This window comes from Pectinophora gossypiella, chromosome 5 (assembly GCF_024362695.1).
Source record: "Pectinophora gossypiella chromosome 5, ilPecGoss1.1, whole genome shotgun sequence".
Taxonomy (NCBI): domain Eukaryota; kingdom Metazoa; phylum Arthropoda; class Insecta; order Lepidoptera; family Gelechiidae; genus Pectinophora; species Pectinophora gossypiella.
Window position 1 is genome coordinate 13,599,763 of NC_065408.1, and position 17,474 is coordinate 13,617,236.

General features: G+C 38.6%; 1 protein-coding gene across 5 annotated transcripts in view; it reads right to left on the reverse strand.

Annotated features, from left to right (window-relative positions):
* Window positions 1–860: 860 nt before the first annotated feature.
* LOC126367013 (ATP-binding cassette sub-family G member 8) overlaps window positions 861–17,474 on the reverse strand; it is an 83,658-nt gene continuing 67,044 nt past the window's right edge. For 4 of the 5 annotated variants that reach the window (XM_050010370.1, XM_050010368.1, XM_050010369.1 and 1 more), the window contains 16 exons: window positions 17,079–17,217; window positions 15,607–15,738; window positions 15,124–15,264; window positions 14,643–14,787; window positions 14,084–14,277; window positions 13,596–13,743; window positions 11,666–11,821; window positions 11,113–11,304; window positions 9,708–9,977; window positions 9,318–9,435; window positions 8,703–8,883; window positions 8,235–8,358; window positions 7,825–7,989; window positions 6,610–6,730; window positions 3,179–3,462; window positions 861–2,647 (listed from right to left, as the gene is read on the reverse strand). In XM_050010370.1, the coding sequence (XP_049866327.1) occupies window positions 2,390–2,647; window positions 3,179–3,462; window positions 6,610–6,730; window positions 7,825–7,989; window positions 8,235–8,358; window positions 8,703–8,883; window positions 9,318–9,435; window positions 9,708–9,977; window positions 11,113–11,304; window positions 11,666–11,821; window positions 13,596–13,743; window positions 14,084–14,277; window positions 14,643–14,787; window positions 15,124–15,264; window positions 15,607–15,738; window positions 17,079–17,197 (2,748 nt within the window). In that variant the 5' untranslated portion in view covers window positions 17,198–17,217 and the 3' untranslated portion in view covers window positions 861–2,389. Of the gene's footprint in view, window positions 2,648–3,178; window positions 3,463–6,609; window positions 6,731–7,824; window positions 7,990–8,234; window positions 8,359–8,702; window positions 8,884–9,317; window positions 9,436–9,707; window positions 9,978–11,112; window positions 11,305–11,665; window positions 11,822–13,595; window positions 13,744–14,083; window positions 14,278–14,642; window positions 14,788–15,123; window positions 15,265–15,606; window positions 15,739–16,341; window positions 16,483–17,078; window positions 17,218–17,474 lie in introns of those variants that run through there. The other variant, XM_050010371.1, reaches the window with a different exon arrangement.

The window sequence follows — 17,474 nt, forward strand, 5'->3', positions numbered from 1 at the left end:
CGGTTTGTCGTAGTGAGTTTGGTGCGAGTTCAGATGGTTCCGAACATTCCGATATCAAAAACATAAACAAGCGGCAAAGAAAGAGGGTAGACAGATATGTCTGCCCGTAGAAAATTATGGATCTACCTACTCCACTCCAATCTCATCAGTCATCCTGTGATCATGGCACTTGCAACAGTGTCGTAATATCGGGAGTCTCATATCCCCATTTAAACGCGGTAAGAACCCGTTATTATGTGTTTTAATTATTCTAAATAATTTCGGAAAAAACTGTAATTCGGAATTCGCACAAGTTTTTCTTTGCACACCATTAAGCAGATAGATAGGTGAAAAAAAAAAACCAAGGTGTTGGTAAATACACAGACGAAAAATAAAGGAAGATTAATTAAATTTAAGCCTCCGTACCTGGATATTTATTGCAATATGATATTTGTTTATTCAAATTAATATTATTGACGTTAAGGCAAGGATTTATATTTTAACTATATTTTCTGTGGGTAATCTATTCTATCTATGCAGCATGCCCCAAATTACAATTATAAAGGATTTTTACAGAATTTTAAGTCTTAATAAGAATAAAAAATATAAATAGCGCTTTGACAATATTAAAACCCAGCTAAAGAAAGTTAAGTATCAAATATGTAATGTATTTTGCACAAATTATATAATTATACAGAATAAATGTACAGATATATTTTTGATTATTTTTAAAAGCAATGAAGTATTAACTTATTTTAGGTTTCTAAGCAGACGATGCAATTATTGTGTTCATTTTTAAAAGACTTTTTTATGTAAATCGTTGTTGTTATTTAATTATCGTATAATTATGTTGAATAACTGATCAAATAAAACTAACATAATCAAGAATTACCCTTTTATTTCGTAATCCAAACTAAGGTAACTTAACAATTATAATATATTTTACTTTAAATAATTAAGTGATATGGCTCCGCTTTTATAATTCTCCTACAATTGATTATTAATTTATTATTAATAGAACATAATAGAAAAATATTATTTTAAGAATTATAATTATAATAATAAAATTGAACAAAATTTCGTCCTAATTTACTCAATAGACAATCAAATTTTAACCCAAATTATGAGCATTATACAAAGGCAGTGTTAAAAAATACTTCTAATAATAATATGATAAAATGTTTACTTAAATATGTACACAATATTAGTAGATAATGAAAAGTGCTTTAGTTACTTCTCTACGTCGATAAGCAGAGAAAAGAAAGCTAGTGGATACATACGAAGAATTCGATATACATCACATTTAATACAAAAATGTGATGAAGAATGAAATCAAGCTTTATCTGAATTTATTTAAACTTAATATTAATAAACTTTGACTAAGTATTATTAGACACCACTCGCACATATTCTCTAACTATACTAAACTTAAAATAACACTAAAACTTCGTAAATTCATAATGCAATCATAGATTAATTGTTGTATGGACGGAAGACATTACATAGTCAGCCTTTTATATTATTAAAATTACTTCAATTATTATGACCATAATTACTTTTGTACATTGATTCACATACAAAATTCTTAATAATATCTATTTTTATTACTAGGACTAAATTATTATTGAGATTTGCTCAAAATATATCAAATTGATGACCTTGACAGCTAGACAGTTTAATTTTATCGCTCAGATAAGTAAAACCAGAAATAACTGGTTTTTATATTTGACTTATGTATTATACAGTGATACCGTGTTCAAATTATATTGTTACCAAAATATTATTCATTTCTTGTAACACTTTCGCAAGGATGTTATTATACTTAGGTGTAGTATTGTAATGAAATCAAGATACATGTTCAAGGATTTTTCTGCTAGTTCAAAGCCAGTTGAAACTAAGAACTATCAAAAACTAAGAACTATGAAATACGTGTTTTCACACAAAACAGTGTAGGTATTCCATAAACTAACGAGTTTTGGGACAATTATTATAAGCACTGTGTCCCAAACATACGAACGGTACTATTCTCGTATTTATTCTTGATATATGCATGATGTTATTAGCGAGAAATGTTAATGCCTATTTTTTCACTGCCCTCTTCTTTTCCTGGCATTGATAAATAATACATTGTTAATCGATCGCATTTTGAGTTATTACATTGATTCTTTGACTATCGTTTCATTCCTTTTTTTTAACACATTTGATGTTAGAAGAATTTGTTTACAACAACGGGGGCTATTGTCAAACTTCAACATCTATCGTAATCACAACCCTAGCGATTGCTATTTGCGAAAAAATCGACAGGAATTTACAATTACTTACAGCGAATCACACTCGCCGTTCGCGGAGTTAGAAAATAAGACCCCAATATTAGAACGCATTTGTTTAAAATCACCAGTAATTGACCATTTCAAGGAGTGTTAATGGTAACCTTATGTCCCTTCATTAAGGATCGTTCCTTTCTTTTCACATACTTGCTACAGTCGGCAACGAAGGCTAGGATAGCGACTAGAGCGAATACAGCGTAGAACACAGCCAGAGCTATAAGGAAGGTTTCCTCAGTCCACTCCCAGAGGTGCTCTGCTCGAAGGTACTCGAAGTTTGAGAGGACTTGGGTTCCGTTCGGTGGCGGACACTGCGATTGTACTATTATGTCTGGATATGGACGCTGTAAAAGGAAAATGCTACTTAGTTAATGTTCACAAAATGCAGGTTGTTAGTGACATCGTGAACTTTTGAGGGATGATTCAGGCCATAATTCTGAATTGATATCAAGTGGAATTGTCCGTCGCTAAGTATGGAATTGAAAATAATTTTAAATAAACACAAAAATTTTCAAGACTTTTCCGACAGGAAATTCCACTTGATAACAACATAGAATACCCCCTCCGTATTCGTTACAGTGTCACTAACACCCTTACGTACTTGTACATGGTGTAAGTAAAATCGTAACGAATACTGAGAGGGATGATTCAGCTCCTTCACAAATGTATAGAATTGATAATAAAAAAAACTAAAAAATAATCATGAATTTTGCGACGAAAAATTCCAGTATTATGGTCTGAATCATCCCCCTTAGTATCCGTTACGATGTCACTAACAGCCTGTATACATAATTAGGGAGTTTAAATTTTTACTATATTATTATTTATTTTTTTCCTATATTATTATAACAAATAAATACATTCCAACAACTAACTTGTTTAGTAGGACATCTCATGTCCTTGCTAATGCTCGTTCTTAGCGCCGTTTCACTGAGCTCCTTCTGCAAGACTTCAGGCATCACCCATCTGCTGGGTGACACAAACTCCAACCATCTGACGTAATTTGGCAAGTCTTGTTGGTGGAGCATCACGCCGTTGACTAACGTGCTGAGCAGAATGCAGAAGCCTGATAGGACGGCAGCGGTGCGCTCCATTGGTACTAGGAAGATGGCCGCCCGACATAACATTTGTACGCAGATTAGGTAGAGAAGCATGTAGCCTGCAATAAAATTGTTAGGTTTTGTTAATTTGATGTTTTTACGTGCTTTAACACACGCCTTGTAACCATATTAGGGTAGGTGGATCATTGAAGGACAACTCGCAACCAAAGTTGCGTCATATTGGCGCAAGGCCACGATCATTATTTAAAAATGATGTCTAAAACTTGTTTACAAGAATCTTGGTTATTTTAAATTATTTTTTTTATTTATTCAAAGTAATAATAAACATTTTACAATCAAAAACGGTGTCTCATAAACCTATCGACAGGTTTTTCTGTACACCGCAACTCATCGTCTGTTTTTGCATTTTGTAGGTAGATACAATAAAGATGTACTAAATGGATAGATGAGTACACACGGTAGTGAAGAAGTAGGTAGTTCGCTCGTTACCGCTTGCTAAACAAGTTGAACTTCACACGATTATACTCGCGTATTGAGGGACTGACAGTAGGTATCTGCCTTGGGTTTCAACTGTTTCTACAGAGTGTTCATTAAAAGAGGTAAATTAAAGTAATTACCTCAAGCAATAAGACCACGAGTTGCCATTTAAGGTTAGGTATATTTTCTTGTTTTATTATCGATAAAGGTGTTAGTGATAGTAACGAATACTGAAGGGGATGATTTAGACCACGATTTTCAGTTGATATCAAGTGGAATTTCCTCTCGGAAAATTCTTGAAACTGTTTGAGTTTTTAAATTATTTTCAGTTCCATGCTTTTGTGACGCCTTCAAACCCCTTTTTGATCACGTTCGAAATTTACGTTACGATGTCACTAACACCCTGTATGTGACTTAAACATAGCAGGCAAGGTGTAGGTGTTTATACTATATATCTCTGTCTACCCTTTCGGAGATGCAGGTGTGATGTTATGTTATGTTATATTTTTTGTTTCCTTCTGATGGTACAATCTATTTTGAGCGTGGACCATCTTTTGTAAACAAGTTACTGAGTTCGTGGAAGTTAGCAGCAGCAGCTAAGGTGCAAAGTACAGTTGCAATTTGCGATTTTGCTCGTCATAATGACAGCCTTTAGAGTTGTTATTTATTTTGCCTACTTCCACAGTCTAATGTCGTACGGCATCTTGCTGTGGGGTCATGCTGCAGATGTGAACAGCATTTTTGTTCTGCAAAAGCGGGCCATTCGGGCGATTTACAAATTGGGACCCAAGATGTCACTTAGAAATAAATTTAAAGAAATTAATATTTTAACTTTGGCATCACAATATATCTTTGAAAACTTAATATATGTAAAAAAACATATAGGATTATTTGCAAAAAATAGCGATCGGCACATTGTTAATACCCGGAATAAAAATAAACTTGCTTTACAAGTCAGTCGATTACATAAGATTACTAAATCTTTTAAGGGGCAATGTATACGTTTTTACAATAAGATTCCCATTGACATTCAGAATTTGCCTTTCAACTGCTTTAAGACAGTAGTTAAACAAAAACTTTACAAAAAAGGTTATTATAAAGTTAGTGATTATTTAGAAGATATGAATGCATGGGATTAACTGTCTGAGAACTGATATTAGGCAGCTAAATTACTCAATTGTATATCAATATTTTATGTTTATTTTTATTTTTTTTAAAAGAACGTCTAGGGCCCTGTGCCGAGGTTTTTCTTGCAGCTTCTTTTCCCCGGCTATACAGGTTGTGAGAAGCTGCAGTAGTTTTAGGCGGATGAGACGTTCGTTATGTAAAAATTGACGATTCAAAGTGTAACTATGTTACCTACTGAATAAAGATATTTTTGAATTTGAATTTGAATTTGTTGCTGTGTCATTATCATGACATTCATTCAAGTGATTAATCGTTTTATCCGCGTCCTTTAAGCGGACTTTGTTGAAGATCTATTATTGTATAAACAACACCAATGTGTTACTAATTCAATAATTAGTAAGCCTTGTGCAATATTCGTGTTACACACTAAATAAGTGAACAATTATGCGTAAAAAGAGATACATATTTTTACAATACAAAGAGGGACAAACAGACAGCTATGAGTCATCAGAAGAGAAACTGCACTTCGTGACTATCGACACTCTAAGATGGATATGAATACACATTTGGTGACATAGTCACTCCGGAGTCCGGGCACTATGACCGGATCTACCTATGGGCTGATTGGGCTGCAGCCCAGGGCCCCGGGATTACAAGGGGCCCCCAGATCCCGCTAAAAAGACCATAATTTGAAAAAAAATGTCTGTTAAAATATTTTTTGCTATTAGTTGAGTATTAAGATAGGCCCCCAAGTAGTTTCAGCCCAGGGCCCCACAAATTCACGATCCGGCCATGCCGAGCACTCTATACACCTTATTCTTACCATGGTATAAGAAGACCAGGTATGCTCAATCATAATGACATCCCGCCATTGCTAGACCATTGATGACGTAAGCGTTACCATTCAATTGGTATCTCCAACATTTCAAGGAGGAAATATTTATTATTGAAAATTAAAGAATTACTGACTAATGTATTTAATTACTATTATTTGTCACATATACTTATAAAAAATATTACAATTCTAAATTAATCTTTTACTAAAAGTAAAAAAAAATCCTTGCACATTAAATTAAAAACATTAGACGTGGGTAATTTTTTTTTACGAAATGGCAATGCAGGGTCGGATGACGTCAGCTGGGCTAACCTTGAAATGCTAGCTGTCACTTTTGAGCATACCAGGGGCCTGTTTTATAAAACTTACAATTGTAAATTACAACGACAATTTGATGTTCATTACGTAACTAATATGAAACTGTAAAATATTCGTGATCACACACTCCGCAATGTACATCAAATTGTCATTGTAATTTATAATTGTAAGTTTTATTAAACAGGCCCCTGATCTTCTTATACCATGATTCTTACTGTATGCCGTCTTACTGCGAGCAAGACAAACACTGCGCGCGCTCACTTTAATCCTTAGCTGTTTACAGCCATTTAGACTAAAGTAAGACCCAGAGGGGGTGAGGTACTATTATGTCAGCGCTCGATACGAATTGGCGCGGGGCGGAGAGAACAAACTTACATACACAGTATTATTCGAAATTCTATGGTGACAAATCATCAATCAACTATCAGTTGGAATACAGTCTACAAAGAAAAGGATCGCAATTTAGAAAAGGAAATTACAAACTCACCAAGATAAAGGTAGAATCCATCGAAAGAGCCGGGGGATTGCGCGTATAACCCGGTCATCGCGTAACTGGGTACTAAGTACGCCAACCAGGTGAGAGCAGCTGACCACAGCTCCAGGAATTGCTGGAAATTACAACCAAACTGTAATTTGATCTGCTTTTATCGTGTGGGTTGTGAGGTGGATTACCAACCCCATTAACAATGGTGTCAGGGTTACTATTGAGCCGCCAAAGGCCTCTAACATGGCTCATGTAACGAGTACTAACTCACATTAGTAAGTAGTAAACAGGACCAACGGCTTAACGTGCCTTCCGAAGCACGGATCATCTTTCTTTCGGACAATCAGGTGATCAGCCTGTAATGTCCTATAACCAAACTAGGGATCACAAAGTGATTTTCGTGATGTGTCCCCACCGGGATTCGGACCCGGGACCTTCGGAGTAATTTAGTGTTAGGATAGAATCTTTAAACATATTTGGCACACACAAGCATAAGTGTGCAGGAAAGAAGTGTTCTTCAGTGACGTTCTACGTACTATGTCCCCTGCTCATCTATTCGATTTAAATTCCAAAGAAATTATATGCAATCAATACAATGAAGAAGATGCTTACCTAGATTTGTATTAAAGTTAAGAGTTTCCTAAATCTAACGACTCTAAGCAAACAAACATAGTGAATAGGTCACACCTTAACGTTGGTGAAAACGAACTCTTTCATTAAGAGGCAAAATGATTAGCCATTTAGTTAAGACATGACGAATTGTCAAATCATTATGGAAGGTAAGGTACTTAGAAGGAAAGAGAGGGGGGGGAGGAAGATTAAGAAAAATGTACATAAAATAAAACAAGTTAAAGAGGAGTTACGCCAACTAGAGCGTGGCTCTTTTCCCAATAGTGATGTTCAGCTATATAGCCAAGAAGAAGCAGAAGGCAAGAGGAAAACCACTGCCTTATTTTTAAAAAAGTAACATGGCGAGGAACGCTACACCGACAAGAGCGTGGCTCTTAAATAAGTGGTTAGTGATGAGAATATAGTCGTGGTCGTATGTCATGGTAAGCAAACTCTTTGGATAGATTGGCATGCGACCACAGCTATCTCCCAAATATCACTACTCGGAAGAATTTCAGAGAAATATGTTATACTTTTTATAGTGCGATTGTTCCTCAGTCGGGTTTTAGTTGATGAAAATGGACATTATATCCTCGATGAAGTACTCACATCAAATATAATGAAGACGATCCTGGAGTAGAGGCCCACAGCGATATCTCTCTCGACATGATGCCTCATGGAGCTGGCTTCTCTCGCTGTCAACCACAGTAGAATGGGCCATAATGTCACACACATCACCGTGTAGTGGAAACCTATCCTGTCGTTCTGCGTTAGCTGCAAGACAACGAGAAAAGGTCAACTTTGGTAGCGCTAAAAAGAGAGATAAGCTGTTATTAAGTTGGTGGGGTACTTCGTCATTGATTGACTTTACAGAAGCGTCTGAGCTAAATTGTACCCCAGTTTAGTTTAGGGTCTTTAGGAAACAACTCGCAGGCTCTCACGATTTTGGCGTTCTAAATTCCTAACTTTGGCAAATCATACGTTTCCAAGAAACAATTTAAAATTGTATCAGAGTCTACCTTCGCATCAGTCATAGGCAGGTCCCAAAAGATGGTCCCGGTAATAAGCGACATGATGGCAGCGATCAGCACGCGAGTGATCACGTTGGACAGTGTCGTCATCTGTGTGAACACCAAGCTTTTCCTGTGAACAATCACGGACAAACATTATGATCGGTTTCAATAAGACTGTCGCCAGGTTTTCTGTTCATAAGAAATTTGTGGACGCTCAGTGGACAGGTGAAACGGGCTCACAATCTGGAGACCCTGGAGTCCGCTTCCTGATAGGTTTGATGTCAGTTTTGAATCTCACGAGATTTAGAACTTGCCTCCCAGGTTGTTACATAGACGATGTGGCAGATCTTCTATACAACTCTCAAAAGTCTAAGCTCGAAGACATTTTTATCAGTTGTAGCCGAATCCTTTAAGATATTTAGCTTTATGGAGCTATCAACATAACTGACAATAGCTTTCAACTACAATACTCACTCCACAAGCGCAAATATTTGGACAAAAGCGTTAGGCCTGGTGACGGGGGCTGGCAAAGGTACGGGTGGTGGGGGCTCCGGTGGAGACTGCGCCCCTGCAAATACGCCTGCCAGTGCCTCGATACGACCTGATGATTCCAACATCGCCGCCGCAGACAGATCGTCCAAAGTTACCAAGTCCACTGGAATTGAGGATATAATTTGATTAGGTTTTCTTAAGCGATTTTTACAGCATTGTTGTTGAGGTCGACCTCAAATAGCGTATTCTACGTTCTTACTACTTCATTAAAAAAATAGGGAGAATTTACACAGTAACTGAGTGTTTCTAGGTGTTCTTGCCATTGGTTTGGATCGCGCCAATAAGTAGACCCCCGGAAGAAAATCGGCAATCCTTCCGGATGAGTTCATATTGGCGTCCTTTCGTTGGATGTTCATTGGTATTTGTAAGTTATTTTACGGTTACTGTTGGGATGTACAGTCATGACCAATATCACGTACCCACTTTAGAACCCTGTCGCACTATCATATTTGACACTTAATTAAACTTACGGTTTAATTTCTAAAAAAAGTACACGTATTGGTAACCGTGACCGTACTTTATGTAACGTTAACTTACAATAATAATCGGAAGGATTCTTGAAAGCGGGACAGGGGTAGTCTATAGAGGCGAAATATGGCAACATGTCTCTTCTGTACCCGCTGAACATGGTCCGTCCAGCCGATATTAGCACCACCTGAAACAGTATTAGAATTAACATCTCAGTAAAGAGAAAAGAACGACAAATTTTGGACTCGGACGGATTTTGAACCTTTGACTCTTGTGAAGCCAGGGCGATTGTGCTATTGCCGGCTCCTCATACTATTTAAAAGAGTTGATTAATCGCATTCGAATTGGCCGTTACGAGTGACATTATTATACTAAACAAACGAGGTTAAAGGAAACAATTTCATGATAAAAGATACAGTTTTAAAGAATACCCTAATAATATCTAACAGCAACAATTACCTTGGTAAGCATCGCGAAGATCTCATAAGTGGGCGGATGCAGCGACATTATGACGACTCGTCCAGTGCTGGCCCAGTTCCTCAGATACTCCACCAAGAAGAATGTGTCAAAGATATCCATCTCCTTCGTGGGCTGGTCGAGGATCAACACCGCCATGTCGAGGAGCAGCTGACACGCCACGTTGAGTCTCCGGATCTCGGAACGCGTTAGACGGCCCACATTTGTGTCCCGTACTTGTTCTAGACCTAACTCTTCTATTAGAAGGTTTATCTGGAAAATGGTGACAGTTTCAATTGGAGTATCCAGTGAGGTGGTTTAGAATTGGTTACTTCAGGGTGGCTTTTTCGTCATAGTTTACCAATGAATTGTAAAAGTGACTGCAAGTTGGCGTATTGACGACTTGAAGCTTTGACTACCCTGTTCGAGATTGCGGTCGTAACTTTACAAAACCTTAATGGGTAAGTACTTGACTTTTCAGTCAAAATCGCATTTTTATCTTGTAAAAATAAAATACTTATTTAAAAATGATCTTAATATAAAAAACTATCGTTAATAAACTACTTTATAAACTATTTTATTGTTACAACTGTCAAGTGGCCAAATTAATGATAGCGTAAAAAAAATAATAAAGAGCCTATCAGATCAACGATCAAGTAAATCTGCCTATGCTCTATATGAACTAGGTAAAATAGTTTCTAGAGACACGACTTTAACAGCATATCATGGCCTAGCTATGTCGCAGTTAAGATACGGAATTATATTCTGGGGAAATTGTTGTGAAAAAGAAACCATATGTAAAGCTCAAAAACGTTGTATACGTTCAATGTGTGGACTTAAAAGGACAGACAGCTGTGTACCAAATTTTAAGTCCATGAAAATATTGACTCTGCCCTCTCTTTATATTTACGAGATGTCAATCTTTGTTAAGACCAACACGACTCTATTTGTTAAGGTATCAGAAAAGCATAATATAAACTTACGGAATAAAGAACGATTTTGTTTACGTAGCGCCAGAACATCTTTTATGTATAACAGTGTAATCTGTATGGCACCGAAAATTTATAATCATTTACCTAACAGCATAAAAATATGTGATAGTGTACCGGAATTTAAAAAGTTGTTATATAATTTTTTGGTAGAAAAATGCTATTATAAAATTAATGATTACCTCTCCGACTGTACCACAATTTAAATTGAATATATAATATACCTGCTGTATTGGTCTAACTGAAAATGTAATTGTTTTGATTGTATAATTATAGTTTTAAGTCTAAATATTTGTACGCCAACATGGCAAGATGTGGAGATACTTTATTAACTGTACCTACTCTTACCAACTTAATGTACCCATATCTACAAATAAATGTCTGATTCTGATTCTGATTCTGATCAACGGTACACTTACCCTGTCTCTATCATTCATTTTGACCTGACTATGGTTGTGTCGCGGGCGCCTGAGTGACGCGTGGAAGCGCAGCGTGTGTTCGACTGTCATGGAGGGGCACAATGACGTGTCTTTGCGCACGTACGCCGCAACTTTTCGGAGGGTAGACGACGCTACTGGTTGACCATTTAGCACTATATCCCCGGTCAATTTCTGAAATTAATTTACAGAAAGTTTAATTGCCGATTTTTTTTAAATCAGCTGTAAAGAGACGAACAAAAAAAAATCTCGTTGTAAGTTTTATCATTTTGATTTGGTACCCTAAATAATGAATTTGTACCTCCAATTGTACCGGAATTCTCCTGACACACCACTTTCGGTTCTTCCACTCTCATCAAAGACTTCATGCATGCTGGTTTAGACTACTCTTGAGCTGACCTTTCTTTAAAATATCCTGGATCTGATCGCGGTATGTACTAGGCCTTGCTCTTCCAACCCTACCCATAAAGCAACACGGACCTTTGCTCTTTGACCCAAACAAAAGTGTTATAATATTAAAATATTGCAAACTGACCTTCCTGACTCCAGCAAGGACATCCAACAGGCCGGTAGCCTCATGCTGTGAGGTGGCCAACACAGCCAGGATCTCGCCAGATTTCACTTCGAAGCTAAGCCCGGATACCAGCAACGTCGACTTGTTCTCTGGCGATGTGATCTCTAAGCTGTTCACCTGTAGAGTTTGAGAAGTTATGACGCACACGTGACACTTCATACAAAAAATCTCGTTTTACACAAACACTACGCATTGACGTTATCGTACACGCGCATCTGTGTGTGACGTCTGACGCCCATATGATTGAAGACTAAAGGAAGACCGAGGGGGGTGAGGTAAACCTAGCTCAGCCGCTCGTGGGGAGCGGAGAGTTGCCATTCTATACGTAGTACTTTTTTTGATGAGTCATTTTGTCTCATCTGTTTTGGGAAGAAAAGGGATGCAAGAAAGGAGACTCTCTTGAAGTGACGTAAGTAATCAAACATAAAATCGACAATCGATAAAATTTTCAATGGAAAAATCATGCGATCACGAATGCCAATCTGTCCAAAGAGTTTGCTTACCGCGGCATACGACCACGGCTATCTCCTAAACATTCACTATTCGGAAGAATTTTGGAGGAATATAGGTAGGTACCTATTTTCTCGTTTCATACTTTTTAGAGCGTGATTTTCTCGCAATCGAGTAATCAGAATGTTCATAATTCACAGTTTCATTTTAGAAAACAACCATTAAGAATGAAATCAGTTATGTGTCAGTAAACTTAACGCTTGATTACTATTCTAATTTATTTTGTTGCCGCTATGTAACGAGATGTCAAGCGAAACTTACTTAATAGTTTGGCCGGCCCTTTTGCAACCTTAACCCCGTTATTTGATTCTTTTGAACGGCCTCCGTGGTCTAGTGGTTTGAGCGTTGGATTCACGATCCGGAGGTCCCGGGTTCAAATCCCGGTTGGGACACATCACGAAAATCACTTTGTGATCCCTAGTTTGGTTATAGGACATTACAGGCTGATCACCTGATTGTCCCGGTTAATACTTACTGATATAAGTTAGTAGTCGTTACATGAGCCATGTCAGGGGCTTTTGGCAGCTCAATAGTAACCCTGACTCCAGGGTTGATGGGGTTGGTAATCCACCTCACAACACACGTGATAGAAGAAGTTTTTTTTTTTATTTTTATAGTAAACATTCAACTTACTGTATAATATGTTATAACAGTTATGAGGAATATCACATTTAGTGAGGCTTACAGTTCAATTTCTCAATAAAGTTAATGGGACATGGTACCGAAATGTACACTTATTTATAGTGCTCGTGACCGGGACCGTACGTGAGTTGATTTACTCATTGTCAAGAATGTCAAGGTCCTAGTGGTTTGGACAAAAATCCTTTGGTAAAAACATATTACAATATTTATATTTTCATATTAATCGTCGTCAAATTCACTTATAAGACTTCCCATTGTGGATTTGCCAATTACGTATAGACCTGTGTGCGCATGCGTCTGACGTAACGTAGGAAGGCTTTCTTCTTCAAGGTTGTTACCCTGAAGACCCTGACACCAATGTTAACGATGTCGGCTATTTTCTCCCAACCATGTGAGTTGTATGTGTGTTCCGAAGAAGATAATTACATAAACATAAATAGCCTAATACGTTCCACTATTGGCCACAGGTTTCCCCTCATTCAACCGGAGGGTTGGTGGATGAGGGCTGGGTTACTAGCCAACAGCCTAACGGGTCCGAAGCACGGAATTATCTTACTTTTTCAGACAATCAGGTGATTCAGGCTGTAATGTCGTGACCAAACAAGGACAATTTCAAAAAGTGATTTACGTCAAAGTCTTTATCGGGCATCGAACCCAGGCTTCCAGATCGTGAGCCCAATGCTCTAACCACTAGACCATGGAGACTGTTGAAGAAGATAGTTAAAAAACAAGAACTCACGTAGTAATTAGGATAAATGTAAGCGGAATGCGTGTAGCCATCGAGATGGTCTCCAGGCCGCAGGGTGGAGTGTTTCCTGGACTGAGCCAGCGACATGTGGCTGCCAGCCTTGGACATGCGCCCTCCCAGGTGCGATGGTACCAGGTAGCTGGAAAAGAAGGTGCAAAATATAGTCCCACTGAATTTCGAACTAAGTATGAAGACCATTTTGAAACTGTTATTGAGCTTGAAAAGCATATACCTATATTAAATGGAATTAAACTGACAGCAGACTGAGCTGACGGTAGACTCTTCTTTCTCAAGTAAACATAAACAAACATATCCTCAATCAACCCGATCTTGCTCCACAAACAGCAACAATTGCTCCACGATCAGCACAGACATTGTTCAAAAATCGGCCATTTTGAAGTATTTTTACAGATATGATTTTTCCATAAAATCAAAAAAGTTTCTACTCTCCTGAATTGAATTCTGAATTACGTAGGTACCTTTGATGATCGTTATCCGGTATGAAATCAGCGACACTGTTTCTCCTGTTGGCGTAGGACGGTCGTTGTTGGGGTCTGGCATCGATTCCCAGCAGGTTGGCTTCACTGACGGACTTGTGGCGCGAGTTGGTCCAGTGGGGCTCGCCTCTGATGCCGGCCTGTTGCATTGCTACGAGAGGGACGCCTGTACTGTGCTGGAATAGAAGCACAACGATCGGGTTGAGGATTGAATGATTGCTTATGGCGGCTGTTGGATACGAAACTTGTGCCTGCTTGGTCTTAAGACAATACTTATATATGACTGTGGTTAAGTGAGAGTGACATGCCTACGAAAATAATATCGGCCATATTTTAGTAAACTAAGACAGAAACAATTCGTGGATCCAAGATTTCCTGTAGGTAAGAATAAGAGGCAGATTAAGCTATGGATCTTAAAGGTACGGTAAAACATTTCGACTGATCTGTACAAAAATTAACAACATTAGGGCAGAAGATCTAATTTCTGTAATATGAAATATATCTACATGCCAGCAAAAATCTTTATTAGACGTCTTATTACCTGATAAGTCTGGTGTGCGTTCTGCATCCTGAAGTCAGGATCTGATCGGTATTTCCGACTGTACTTGTAGTTGGTGGACGTCTCGTTGTCAGAGCTGTCGTAGCCTGAAGACGTTTCGCGGATGCCTCGACTTTGTCTGTGTATCCTGCGGAAGACATACATCTTTAGAGTTTTAGGGTCAGAAATGTGATACATGTTGGGAATAACATAGAAGGTGATTATGTTAGACTCACGTGGCTGTCACAAAGTCATCAAAAGAATGTCTATATCCACATGCGTTATCATTACACATTTACGATCTTCCCCCATTTCGATGGCACACGTTGGATCAGTCCAGCATATTGCCACCAGCACAGCATTTTCGGCAGTATTTTAAGCGGGATAAGTTTGCCAGTAACAATTAATTCTTCGCGTTCTAATTCTTAGTTTCCTTCTTTGTCTAATCATACATCTTGATCAAAGGCTTGAAGGAATAAATTACCTGGGAGCTGGTTTCATGCCACTTCCGATGGATGTCTTCGGTTTGGGCGTTCCGGAGCGCTGAGACCCGTTGTGGTTCGGTGGAAATACGCGAGGTAGGCCGAACTTCAAGTAGGTATACATGTTCGACCCCAAGGCTGATCTGGAAGATAGGTTTTAATTGTAAAGGTTTTTATTTGTATAAAATGATTTTTTATATACATATATTTTTATGCAAACAGACGGATCGCCTGATGAACCAGAGGGGTCACAACAATAAAGCCGTGTAAGTCCAATGGGGCAACGTGTACTCGTGCGCTTTGTATAAATATGTAGAAGGAATGGCGAACGAATTTGTCATCGTATTGATGTGTAGCATAAATTGGTATCATAGGTTTTGGGTGACATGATCCTCAGGATACATCATAAGAAAATAGCAAAATAAATTGAGCTTTCTTTTGCTTTTTCTGCGCTTCCTAAGAGAATGACAGACATGATAACTTACTTCGGTCCATATCTGGGATGGGACAGGATGGACTGCACAGTGGTGTCTCTCAGCTGGAAATTGCCGTACGGCAGTGGACTCTTGTCAGTGCTGCCAAGTGCACTGTCCGTGAAATCTGAGTTCAGGTTTTGTCTGGAAAATAAAATGGGGAATATAGAACTTTACCCCTGGAAGCACAGACCAGAGACTCGGTAACGGGCTAAGTCTCGTATAGTTAGTAGAGTAAAACAAAGGTAGGTACAAGACTCGACATACCATGAATTGAATTCTAAAACTACAGACAAGTCTATTACCTACAATACACCTAATCTAAAGCTTTGTCTAACACAGACACTGCATACAAGTTAACATGCATCCTACACAAAGTACCTACATCTGTTTCAGACAATTCATGACTATCATTGTTGCAGGGTCATGCACTTTGTTTCATGGCTGTGCAAGCCAATTCTGGGGCGGCAAATTCTGCAGGAGAAGCCTTTGGCAGTTGCAGTGTTCATTCTACTCGTCAGAGACTGGAACCAGGTGTTGTCGAGAGCTTGACACCCATCGAGCACACACTCAATAATTCAAATCAAACCAATTACTATCAGCATTATCAAATGACACGTCACTCTCAAGCATGTTTTCTTCACACCCACTATATAACTACACCCAACCTTATTAACAATCATACAATACATATGTATATACTTCATATAAGTAGGTACATCGCCCATACCCAAAATATACATATACCTTTCAATCTTCCATGAGTTTCAAGGCTTCAATTGCGTTGGTGTTCCCAACAATAGGTAAACAATGTTACTATTGTTTAGAATAAATGCACTAAATATTCGTAATTCTGTTAAATAAAACAGTTCGTGTATCCGACACACTTTGTCAATGGTTACAGACTAACTGAGATGACATCAGAGGCTACTGAATGTTTACTCTACATTTTCGCATGTTGTTCTCGTGCATGTAGTTAGTAAGTTACTTTTAGGTATGTGTAAGTATTGTTCTAAATAAAGTAATGATTTGCTACGATTTAGATGAATTGCTACGATGTGGCCTTTTTAACCCCTCCGAGGGTCTTTATGGGGTCATATGTAGTTTGGTAGAGAAACACCTAGACCGATGACAGAAAGAGAATAGTTATGACGTCGTCAAACAAATCCCTAGCCTAAAATCGGACATCGCGGCTTGAGAAAAATCCCTTACGGACTTGGCTAGTCTCGGTTGGTCTGTGCTTTTGTTTTTTTAAGGGGAAATGCCTGTCGCATCTTCCCGCCGCGGGATCAGCGAGAGGGTTACGTCGGGCTCACACCAACTAGAACCCCCCGGTGCCCGTATCACCAAATTTTTAAATTATGCCAAAGCTACGGGCTTTCGCATTCTTCCGCGGAGAGCCAGTCGCCATAAAGAGACTCGCCGTTTGGGCGTCGCTGTCAACGCCATAAGTCGTCTATGCCGGTAAGCGTAGCAATACCAACCTGTATATGGACCAGGCGTGCAGGTCCTCGGAGTGCATGCCGCGTGGGTCGTGCATCATGGGGTTGGAGGGCACGGAGTAGCGCCGCTCACCGCCCAGGCCCAGCGCCGACTGAGACATTGCGGCTCTACCGGGGAAACCTGTAGGAAAACACGCGTTAACGCTATACAATACATAACATACATAAACGGCCTAAATACGTCCCACTGCTGGGCACAGGTCTCCCTTCAATGAACCCGAGGGGGCATTGTACATGCTCCACCACGCTGCTCTCAATACAATACACAATAATTTAATCTACTACTGTCCTGTATTGGGCTGGTTTTCTGTAAAAAACTGGTCGCTTCTGTAAAAAAACCAAACCTGTCAAATCTTCCACTTAGGTAAGCGGAACCTC